Source organism: Stegostoma tigrinum, chromosome 15 (genome assembly GCF_030684315.1).
Source record: "Stegostoma tigrinum isolate sSteTig4 chromosome 15, sSteTig4.hap1, whole genome shotgun sequence".
Taxonomy (NCBI): Eukaryota; Metazoa; Chordata; class Chondrichthyes; order Orectolobiformes; family Stegostomatidae; genus Stegostoma; species Stegostoma tigrinum.
Window position 1 is genome coordinate 24,508,395 of NC_081368.1, and position 12,116 is coordinate 24,520,510.

The window sequence follows — 12,116 nt, forward strand, 5'->3', positions numbered from 1 at the left end:
CTAGAGACTTTGAGGAGGAGATATGAGGTCTCCTTTATGATCTTGAGCTGTTCAGCCCAGCTAGTCATATGACACCATAATGACTTGGGCTTATGGCATATCTCTGGACTAACCCTTTTCAGACCTAATAATATAAAGCAATGTGCTGCCAACTTAAGCAGCACAGGAATTGGATCAGAGATTAACTCTGCTTAGGTTGCTGCCATGTTTGAAATTTGTTTACCTGCTGTCTAGCTTCAGCCCACTTTTTGTCATAGATTTTAGACAAGTAACAATCATGTCATCATAGTGAAATAATAATAAAAATGAATCTCTGACCCCCACTTGGCAATCAGAGCTACTGCACAGATTATATGGGCCTCAAATCAAAGTACCTCTATCAATATTATCCATAAGACATTTTTCTCCTAAAGTGATGCAAACTCTGTCACATAATAAGTATGTGTCTGGAGAAGGTAGTTAATGCTTAAAGTGGGCATTTGATGGAGTTGATGATGCAGCACACTGTCCTATTACAGGTTCACAAATTACTGAGAATTAGTGCACCATGTAATTCTAGAATTCCTCAACTGGTGAATTCTGTTGTACTGGCTTGTGTAATGAGTGTCAAAATTCGTTAATGTGAGTTGCGAGAAGAGCTTACAATGAACCACCCCAGAGCCAGTTGTGCTCAACATTTGATGAGGGGGTTGTGGAGAAAGATGCTGTTCAATCTGAGGCTTCTGTAACTGGTTCCAATCCTCAAACCTAAGACAAGAAGAAGAAATTTATTTGGGAAAATATTTACTGACAATCATTTCGGTTGTCAGTCTGCAAATTAATCTTAACTGTTTCCATGCATACTTCAACTCCAGACTGGTCTTTTTGAAGATTACTGATTCTTTTACTCCTCTTTCATGGAACAGATTCCTACCATATGTACACTAGTAGGAGGAAAATTCTCACTTTGCTGAATATTCTTTCACCCAACATCAGACTGGGTAAAATTTATTCTCCAGATTTCATTGGTCAAATTTTAATCTGAAGAGCCCTGCTTTGTTTCTAGCTGTAGATGATAAAGGCATTTAGGCTGCAAAAATATCTGCACTAGGGGTGCTTTAATTTTCATTATTCTAATATTAGCAAACACTACTTTAGCAGATTGTGCACTTAATTGGAACTGATTTTAAAAATAATACTTTGACAAGAGCCTGTTTAATGCACAACTGCCCAAGCATGTGAGACAATTTTCTAAGTGATCACTATATTTGGTATAATATTAAACAAGTCTTTTTACTTTGAGAGGAAGGAAATATCTGCATCACTGTTTCTGATTCCAAAGGAATGTGATGCAGTCTTTGTGTTTGATTAATCTTTTGGCCTTCGTTAAGGTGGAATGTGGAAGCAAAGGACACCATTTCCAAAAGTAGGAAAGAAAAGTGTCTGATGGAATTGCTATATTGACTCACTACTGATCTTATCAGAATGATATTAACCCAGCTTCTTAAGAGGTCAACTGACCATCATCTTGGCTTGGGAATAATAAGTGATGAGAAGCTGCCAGTGAATGAGCATAGCTGCGAATATTTGTCATTATCTCCTTGAAATGGATGAAAAGAGTAAGTGGCAAATGATTCTAAACCTTTTTAGGTTTAGAACTGTTCTAATTACGTTTTGGTAGCAGTTCCTGCTTAGTGCACTTGATTCTTCAGTCCTGTTGCGTGCCAGTGACGTAGCTATGCAGCATGTCTTACATTTCTGACCACGCACCACATCGTCTTCACAGACAGTGAAAAATGAAACTTGAAAGAAAAATGTAAAGAATGCATTGCATTATGTCTATAGTTGGAAGCAGTGAGACAGTTACATCTGCTTTGGCTGAATTTGAGATTTATTAACATGCAATTGATTAAATTGTTGTCAGCCACGCCTTTTCATTTTTACCAAAGCAAGATGTGTGCGGAACAGTACAGCTGTGGGTGGAGCTTCATCTTAGCCCAGGATAACCCTTGCCTATCTGTTATCTCCCACAACATTGCTGAGATGCAGGATGTACATTTCACAAACTAAAAATGACAAGAACTCCCAAAGATGGGGGGAACATTAATATCCTGAGGTCAAGTCTTCAAAAAATGAAAATTGTTTGACCGTTTTTCCTTTCCATTGAGCAAAAACAAAAAATGTTGGTTCCAGTGTTTGGGTGGATAACATATTATTTAAGGCAGATTGGTGGTATTTTTGCAGAATAAATTCCCTGGTTACAATATAGAAGGAATAAACATTTTTATAAGGACAGCTTTACAAGCAGGAAGGGTTGTATCTGAAGGAGGTGATGAGAACATTAATATTTGTTGTTTTTAAAATATTTCAATTCTAGCAACACTCTCAAATTCCGTGTTCTGCAAAGCCGACACATTGAAGGGTGAATGCTGATGGAATATTCCATAGTCATGGTGAACATAATCTTGAGATTTCCAAAACATACATGCTAAATTCCCATCTAATATGTATTTATATATTTATTATGTATCATGTCCATATTTTTATTTGAAGGTTAAGTAACATTTGGCTAACAGTATTTTCCCTGGAACTATTAAAATTATCCTTGATTATTCACATTTACTTGGAATTTATTTAGATAAAGCCCTCAACAACACATATTATTTCTGATGGCTTAACCTGAAGGAAAGCGAATCCCAAAGCCATAACATTTTCCTGTATAAGTTTTTTTTTCTTCTATCTGTAGCTTACAATGTAATTCTGATCCATACATGATGGAAGTACATAATTGATAAAAACTGTATTCCTATTCCACACACCCCCGCCTCCCACACCAACAAAAGATTATATTTGAAACATTGTCCCCTTTTAGTCTGTTCAGCCACAAGTAAATTGAGGATCCAGTGGTCCTCATGTTGAGCAATTGTATCTGAAAAGACACTGAACTAGCTCCCACAGAGGCTAGTATCCCATCACCCAAGTCACCTTTTGTTTACACATGGAGAGTCCTTGTCACTGATCAAGCTCCCTTGGAGCCAGCTCTAAGTCAACAGAATCTCTGACGCAGAGATAATGGGAACTGCAGATGCTGGAGAATTCCAAGATCATAAAATGTGAGGCTGGATGAACACAGCAGGCCAAGCAGCATCTCAGGAGCACAAAAGCTGACGTTTCGGGCCTAGACCCTTCATCAGAGAGGGGGATGGGGAGAGGGAACTGGAATAAATAGGGAGAGAGGGGGAGGCGGTCCGCCTCCCCCCCCTCTCCCTATTTATTCCAGTTCCCTCTCCCCATCCCCCTCTCTGAAGGGTCTAGGCCCGAAACGTCAGCTTTTGTGTTCCTGAGATGCTGCTTGGCCTGCTGTGTTCATCCAGCCTCACATTTTAGAATCTCTGACACTCCTGTTTATGTCTGTCAGCCAGGGTTCCCCGATTGGACCAGATTTCTAGCTTCAAATCAGGGAACTAGTATTCTGAGGTCCACCTGGCTGACCTCCTCTGAATTGTTAGATACCTAGGTGCAGAAATGTTTATCAATCTATTCAATATTTTTTATCTACAGCGATAGGGAAAATTCAAATGTCTTTTCAATGGATTGGTATAGTTTACAGTTCTTGATCACTTTTATCTTAGTCAGTGATATGGCATTTAATGAAACTAATTACCATACTCCAAGTACACATTTGGTTTCACTCTAGAATTTTGCATTGCCGCATTCACTTTTCACCACAAAGAATGATCAGTTTTTCCAGAATACAGTGGGGTACTGGGCAAATTTTAAGTTATAAAGTCAATGCAGCTACACTTCAACTTCTTCAAATTTAGTATTTTTTTTCTTGCTTTTGGATCTTCTTTTGTGCTTTCAAGCACACACTCTGATCAGTCTATCTGTGGGTTGCATATCTGAGTTGGTACTTTATAAGAGGCACCTACAGAATGGGGTATAAGGGGACAGAAAATGATCAGCCAACAAACTCAATGTCCTAAAGAGTGTTTGCCTGTTCTTTCCCTCTTTCCCTCTCCTCCAAAATTTGTCATGTTTTGACCATGATAGATCCTCATTGAACATCCAAATCCCTTCATAGATGAGCATCAGCATTTTAAATTATGAAAACATTAATGCAGCTTTCTTTGTGTTCACCATTTCTAGACACATGTGACGGCTGCTGAAGATGTCCGATAGTATTGATGCTGAAGAGAAACCACCAGCTCCTCCCTTGAGAATGAACAGTAATAATCGTGATTCATCTTCCCTTAACCACGGCTCGAAGCCACTTCCATTGGTTCCTGAGGAAAAGAACAAGAAAGCCAGACTGCGTTCGATCTTCCCAGGAGCAGGCGACAAGAGTAAAGTTTCAGCCTCTCTACTGTATTTCCGAAGTAGATGTCTTGCAAGATGCAGAAATTTCTTTGTGCTGAGGCTAGGATTTGATGCAAGGCCTTTGTGAATTAAGTAGATAACTCCCAACGGTCACAGTGGGCCTCCATTGTCATGATTTGGGGAAGAAGAGTCAAGTTTTTGAATATTACCAGATACTTGCTGATAGAAAGTTTTGGATGTGAGTGTGGTTGTTGGCTGAGGCCAGGCTGTAACATCTCTGGAAGTTTTCAGCCCATTCTCTGTTGTCATTCACTGTTTTGGCTCTTGCACAGAGAGAGCTAACAGGACAGCAAATGACTGTGACTGTAGTGAGTGTGTTTCATCAAGGATGGCCCTGCAGGCAGCTGACTCTCACATCTGTAACACTCCAGGTGGGGAAAGGGTAGAGACTGTGACTTTTTCCCCCTCAGTGGGAGCAAGCCCTGCCTTTGAGTGTCTGTCGAATTGGATTAGTTGGCAGTTCTAGCAGCTCTGGTACCAAGAGCTCTGTAGCGGATGCTGCTGGTGTCACAACCAGCCTAAAGAAAAGGACATGTATCTGGGAGTGAAGCAAGTCCCTTTCAGGCAGTGGAGGCTTTGATCTCCATGGGGAGAGGCCTAATTGGTCACTTCAGTTGCACTATGCTGTGTGTAGTAGTCAATTGGCTTGTTACCAAACTCTATTTATTGTAGTAATGCGGGTAAGCTGCTATTTTTCCCATGGCTTCCCTTCCACTATATTGGAGAAGTGAGCTCTCAGGTGGGAAGCTGGTTGGCTGGGTACCGAGAGGGGGACATGTACAATCCAGGCCATTATGAAGGTGTAAGGTCTTTCAAAGAATGTGTCAGCTGAAACATGAGTTACTTTCTTACGGACCTTCTGTGTAGCTCCAAAAAATAGTAATCCCTGAAGAGTCCAGTTAACTTTTCAAGATTAACTTTACATTAGAGAGGATGCAGAGGAGATTCACCAGGCTATCACTTGTGCTGGAGCAATTGGCTAGAAGAGCAATTAGACAGACCTGCTTAGGAGGCTGAAATGGGGGATGGAGGGATCTGACTGAGGTGTATGAAGTTCTGCAGAGCATAGATAGGGTAGATAATGAGAAACACTCACCCATAGTAGAGGGGTCAGTGAGAGTGCATAGGTACATGTGGCTTGCAGGGGATTTAAGGAACATGTCCTTTACCCAAAGGGATAGGGTGAAACTTGTGTTACTCACTGCCTAAAAGTATAGTGGAAGTAGGAACTCAAAACATTTAATTGTTTTGATGAGCACTTGCAATGCTAAAGCAATCAAGTCCACTGTCCAATTGTTGAAAATTGTAATTAGGGTAGATGGGTGCATGATGACGAGAATGGGCATGATGGGCCAAAGGATCTTGTTCCATGCTGTAAAATCTGACTGATGAGAAAAAAGAGAAATATAGATCAGATTGGAATGTATTATGATGAGAGGGACCCAGAGAGAAAGTTGAACTATCCAATTAGTATGCCTAATCCAAGATTGTGGAATTTGAAATATTTCTGTATTTTTTAATGAGAACTTCATCTTACTTCAGTCAAAGTTGTTTGTTTTTTGAGTATTGGAATGTAAAATCTTGTTCCTCCACCACTTCCACAATCCACACCACCAGCCACCCCCCCCCCCCCCCCCCCACCACCACCACCCCCATAAGATGTATTAAGCAGTTAATATCCAAGTGGACTCTAATTTCAGAACAATATTGATTCAAAAATGCAAGGTGTTTTAATTAAGTAGATTTGCTAATGTGGCCACAAACTTCCACATTGAAAGGTCAATCAAAAATCACATTTTGCTAAACAAAATCACCTTGAGAGGCTGCAAAGTTTCGGAGAATGTTTAGTGCAAGAGACAGAATAAAGCAAAAAACGCTCAAAGTGGGATTGAATAAAGATCTAGAATAGCTACTATCCAATCAGGTGGTAACCTAAAAACAATTGCCAGAAATGTGTAATTGGTCAGGCGGCATCCAGTCAAGGGCACTAGATGCTGGTTAGGGTGGGTGTCTGCTGGGTGCCCTTGCCTCTAGGGCATTAGTCTCCTGTGGCAGGTTGGGGGTGTAAGGGCTAATACAGTTGGGGAAAATTGTAGACAACAGTCAGGACTCTGCCCTCTTCTCATTGGGGCTGCCCAATCACATTGGGGGTAGAGAGGATTGGGCTGTCTGTCAGATCTGTCCCCAGAAACTAACAAGGAAGGATTATAAGGGTTCAATAGAAGCCAGAGCTGTGGCACTGAGCTTTGACGATGTCAAGACATCCGGTGGGGTGGGGGATGTGCCAGACTCTGCCTTTGCCAGAGCCTGCAGTGTCATTATGAAAAATAGGGTGGGGGGGTGTGGGCAGCAATACGGAGTGATACTGTACTGTAAAGGACGCCTCGGACAGAGGTACTGCGGGAGTGGGTTGGTCAACAGTTGGAAGCAACATGGCTGTGGTTGGGGCAATGAATGGGTACTCCTGGCATGATTACCTCATATCCCAGGGTTTGGGTGAGAAGGGTAGACGGCTGTAGGTGAGTACAGGTGTGGGTTGGGGAGGTGTGAAGATGGTGTTCACCGGAGGGACTGGAAGCCACAGGACGAGGAGGGTGCACTCTGGCATCCCACCATGGCAAAGCTTCGAAGTGTGCAGTGGGGAAGAAAATGGCTGAGAGTGCAGGGGTGGGCAGGGTAAATGTCTTCCCCCTCGGAGGGAGGACCCTGCAAGACGTGTGGCAGTGAATCTTATGATGGTGATGGGATGGGCTTTGGGGATGTGGGGATCTGGGGTCTGTGTGTCAGCCTTTGACTGGCAGCCAATGGACAAGGAGCGCTGAAAAGTGTACAGTGGGTGGGAAATGGCTGCATACAGAGTAGGTGGGGTAAATGCCATTCCTTTTGAAGGAAGAGGCTGCAACACTCGCTTGACCGTAGGACTGCTTAAAGGGGGAACAACGGAGGTCGCAGACTTCTGGAAGTTCTAGCACACAGGCACCTAGGCTACCCACAGCCTGGCAATCTGTCAGCATTGACCCTGTCTATAGGTGGCAGCCCTCCTGGCCCAGCAAACACTGGACGACAGTTTGACAGCTGCACATATGTGCACAGTCAAATATCATCCAGGAGTGGCAAAGATACCAGCAGAACCCAACTGCACGTGTATGCATTATGCACCCCCCACCAACCTGTAGCCAATGCAGTGTACTGCATCTTAATCCTTGAGACAGCATGTAGCCATCAGGTGCTGGATACTGTTAAAGTCATCAATATTTCTGTGCAAAGTTTCATTTTTAAAACAACACATTTTCACTCGAGACAACAAAATGTGCCCTGATGTGTGTTTTTTGTGCTTTCTCTCCTTCCTGCAATGTCCCTCTATACGCAGTGAGTCACAGAGCCACTCAGCTGCAAAGACTGTTAGCCCCAGAGATTTGGTGGGGTGAACCTGGGGGCATTTGACTAGACAGGCCAAACATGCAGAAGGCTGTCTTGTGAAAGTCAAGTTGTCCCTGTTTGGTTTGAATTTCCCATGGTTGGAGCAGGAGCAAATGGGGTGGAGGTGGAGACTCTGGGCACCTCTGCAGGATCCTGAATGACCTACACAGGGTTCCTGTGTAGTTTACTTTGGCTGGGTGCCTCTGGGCACCATGCTGCTTCCTTAGAGGAGCCAACTAGAGTACCCACCAGATTTTCCTATGCCCTTGTCACTCTGCCTTCAATCCAGGGCACCAATAGGTGGGATACTGGAGTTCAGGTGGTGTAGCTGTACAGAAGATTTTGAGGGAGCTGGGTCTGGGTCTTTATGACTAATGCCTGCTTACCTCAATGGAGCGGACAGTCACTGAACTCACTACAGCTTCTGGGCATGGAGGGCCATTGCATTCCACATGCTTGTCTGCTGCTGCTGCTACTGTCTTCTCATTTTGTGTGAGGCCCTTTATTTTCAACACCACTGGGTCTCCTGCCTAGGCCTGAGCAAGTGAGTGGTCTCTAGTAGACATCTGTGTGCCAGCTGCCTTGACTGTTTATCCATGCCAACCTCAGCTGTCATAGTGAGGTACTCACCAGGTAGTGTGCCCATATGCTGTCTCTCTCTAAAGCTGATTCCCAATGAGGTTTAAGTATTTGAGGTGGTGGTGACCACAGGAGGCAGCTTTGTAGATACTTGCCCCTCAGCCCCTCGTCCTCTGCTCAAGGAGAGCAGTTCTTCCATAGCCCGCCATTTCTCTGCATTGTGGGGAAGCATATCGCTTACAAGATGAAGGAGCAAGAAAATGCTGTAGCCAGTGTTTACAAATATTCTCCAATGTTTTGAGTGAGAGCAGAGCTAATGGAAGAGTGACAGTACCAATCTCGATGCCACTTCGTCTTTTAGCAGGACTTGAATGGCTCTCATCCCCATAGGACAGCTTTTCCTGTGAGACACCAGAACTCTAACCCCTCGGGGGAAAATCCCTGATATTGGATGTATCCTCACCCCTGTACTGTGCCGTCTTCTCTTGTAATGAGAAAAAAAGGTGGGAAATGAGTGGCATAGTAGTGAGTGACAGAACCGTTTAGCACTGGTGCACATGAGGGAATGGGGGTGTGATGCTATTGACCCGTACCTCCAGGCCCCTGTCGCAGGATTACAGTGTCATCCTACCCTTCAGCAACATGTTACGACTCTGTCCATGAATAAGCAGGGAATGCTAACGCTTACCCAGATGCACTGATGCATTTTAAAGGAGGCGTGGGGAATATTTGCTGAATGGTGAATTGTTCCAGGAACAGCAAGTGGTAAGGTGCACCAGAATTGATGTGATATCATAGATAATAGATTTTAAGTGAGTTTGTGAGACAAGTTAAATGAACTTGAGGCCACGTGACAGCCCTCCAGTAAACCTGACACAAATTGGACTTAGCCAAAAAAAAGCTATAAGACTGAGCTCAAGAATATAGTTAAATCATGCATTTTGTGAAACTAGTAAATTGTTCAATGCACTTATTTATTTTTAACATTCCTGACTAACATTACTATGAATATGTTACTGTATACCAGGAATTTGGTAACATTTTTCCAAAAAAAAGCCTTTGTTATTGTATGAGGATTTTGTTTTGGATAATCTATCAACAAGGCTGAAGAAACAACAGCTTTCAGACATGCAGTTCAGTTGTGTCTGAAAATGACAAATAGTGCCATTATCTCCATCTGTATTCATTTCAGCTAAACTTCAACTCTGGTGTTAGAACATTCTGAGGCAGATGTTTCCTTACATCACTTCTGTTATGCTCTTTTTCTGTCTACAGCAAACAAGAAGAAAGAAAAAGAACGCCCAGAGATCTCTCTTCCTTCGGATTTTGAGCACACAATTCATGTGGGATTCGATGCAGTTACAGGGGAATTTACAGTGAGTTAACTCTTATGGAAAGTTAACAATGGCTGATGAGCACTCAAGCTACTGTGCAATGATTTCAAACACTGAAAATAATTGGGCTTTATTTTCTAGCTTATGATTCTGGACATGTTGACACCATTAGTTGTTCAACGGCAGCTAGGTCTGTTTCCTTCATGTCACCTTCAGTTCTGAATTGACTTTGTAACTTCCAGTATTTGTTCATTTGGGAACATATGTATTGCTATTGTTAGAAAGGACTACATCTATGTCCTGCTGACTTCCCTAGAACAGGGGATCATGGACCCTGGATAAACAGTTGGCGATTTTCGTACTGGGCTGAGGAGAATGTTTGTTTGCCTTCTGTTAGGGCTGTGAATCTTTGGAAGGCTGTGGATGTTCAATTGTTGAGTGCATTGAAGATTGAAGCCAGAGTGTTTTGGACACCAAGGGCATCAAAAGTTATTGGGAACAAGATAAAAATAGATTGAGGTGGGCCAATTGTGCTCCTGTTGCCTATTTTGATGAAGATTTGAGTCCATGTGACCTCTGCCTGCACCTAAATTGTGCAGTTCATGTTTTATTTTGTGCCCCATGAAAGATTTGAGGCTCACTTATAAATCAGAATGGTTAGTCCTTATTAGGACAATAGTTGGGAGTGTAAAGTTACACTCAGGGCACTGTAATTAAAAGTTAACAGTTCAAAAAAACCTTCTCACTTCAGTATCACTCTTGAAAGTAATGTGCCCTGTGGTGCCCACTGGTTACAATGCTTGAAGCACACTAGCAGAATGTGCTGTCTTTCCAAGGACACGAAGAACAAATGTAACCATTTGAGACTTGGACCGTTGTGTGCAGTGACCTTCCACAGCCCAATTCCTGGACCTGTTGCCAGCAACCTTTCCTTGACCAGGCCCTGGTACAGACCTGTGAGTAGGTCCTCTTGGTCTGCCTGCCTGCCTGTCTGTCTGTGCACCAGGAATCCCAAGATCAGAAACAGGAGCTGAAGAACAGCCAGTGCTGCCTTTCTTAATAAAGGCTATATCAGTTAATACATACGTAGCCCATGAACTTCTTGATTTCAAAACCTACAGGCAATTAGCATTCCATGACCATAATTAATGCAGATTGAGAAGAACTGATATGTACAATAGCTGTGTTCCTGGCCAAATGTGGATGCAATCAATTGGTCTGGATCCCTGACTGGAATTTCTATCCACAGCCACATCCTGCTGGAAGGGTCACAGATGTGAATATTATTTCATAGAATCCCTACAGTGTGGAAACAGCAGGTCCTTTGGCCCAACAAATCCATACTGTCCCTCTGAAGAGCATCCCACCCAGATCCATCCCCTTACCCTTTCCCTCTAACCCTGCATTTCCTATGGCTAACATACCTAATCAACACATTTGAGAACCATGGGCAATTTAGCATGGCCAACCCACCTAGCCTGCACTCCTTGGACTGTGGGAGGAAATCGGAGCACCCAATGGGAGAATATCTGTCTGGAATTTGCACAGTTGACTGAGGGTGGAATCGAACCTGGGTCCCTGATGCTATGAGTCAGCAGCGCTAGCCACTGAGCCACTAACCACCCTTTTGTGGGCAAGCCGTGCCTAAGCTACATTTTCCTGGTTTAGTGGCCTAGTTTGCCATTAATTATCATGACTGCATCTGATGTCATCACTGCAGGATCAAATCAGATCCCAAATTAAAGTCTGGATTTATGGATTTTTTTGTTACTTCAAAGTGGTCTTTCATTTAAATAAATGCAATTCTACAGTTTTGATTTTAACAATAAGAGGGATATTTTGCAAAAGGAACTTAGGATAAAAGTATAAACAAAACTATATTTACATAAAGCACATTTAAAAAATTGTGAAACAGTGAAAAGAGAATCCGTTTAATCCCAACATCATATTACACAAAAATCAAAAATAACCCCCTCTCTAGCCCCATTGGGTTTGAATTAGCTGTGTCTTCAACTCTGTCATGAGAATCAGAGACTCTTCATCCTGTAAATCAGCATAATCTTTCCGATCTTTACTTAACCTGGTCAGAAGTTTAACCAAACACATCTGATCTCTACTTTTAAGCTAAACTCCTTACACCAGAGATGATAACCTATTTTTAACAGCTGTAAACTTTTTTCAAGCCCTGGTGTTTTCCCTGAGGCCCCCAAAAATTGCAGAATGCTCTATTTGAAGAATTTAATGCACTGCACTGTTTACCTTCTCTCATAATTTGTCTACATTGAGAAAATTTCCCATTAGCTTCCAAAACTGTCTCTCTGAGACGTCTTCTTTTTTAAAAACCTCACCATGGCTACAGAAATAGTTACAAGTTAGTCATTAAAACCCTTCAACCACACAGAAAACTTGGGCCACTTGTACAAA

The 12,116-nt window shown here is 42.6% G+C and overlaps 1 protein-coding gene across 4 annotated transcripts in view; it reads left to right on the forward strand.

Annotated features, from left to right (window-relative positions):
• The window catches only part of LOC125458730 (serine/threonine-protein kinase PAK 3), a 241,769-nt gene that overhangs the window by 144,217 nt on the left and 85,436 nt on the right, over positions 1 to 12,116 (forward strand). For all 4 annotated transcript variants that reach the window (XM_048544262.2, XM_048544263.2, XM_059651377.1 and 1 more), the window contains 2 exons: positions 4,129 to 4,325; positions 9,634 to 9,734. In XM_048544262.2, the coding sequence (XP_048400219.1) occupies positions 4,151 to 4,325; positions 9,634 to 9,734 (276 nt within the window). In that variant the 5' untranslated portion in view covers positions 4,129 to 4,150. The remainder of the gene's footprint in view (positions 1 to 4,128; positions 4,326 to 9,633; positions 9,735 to 12,116) is intronic.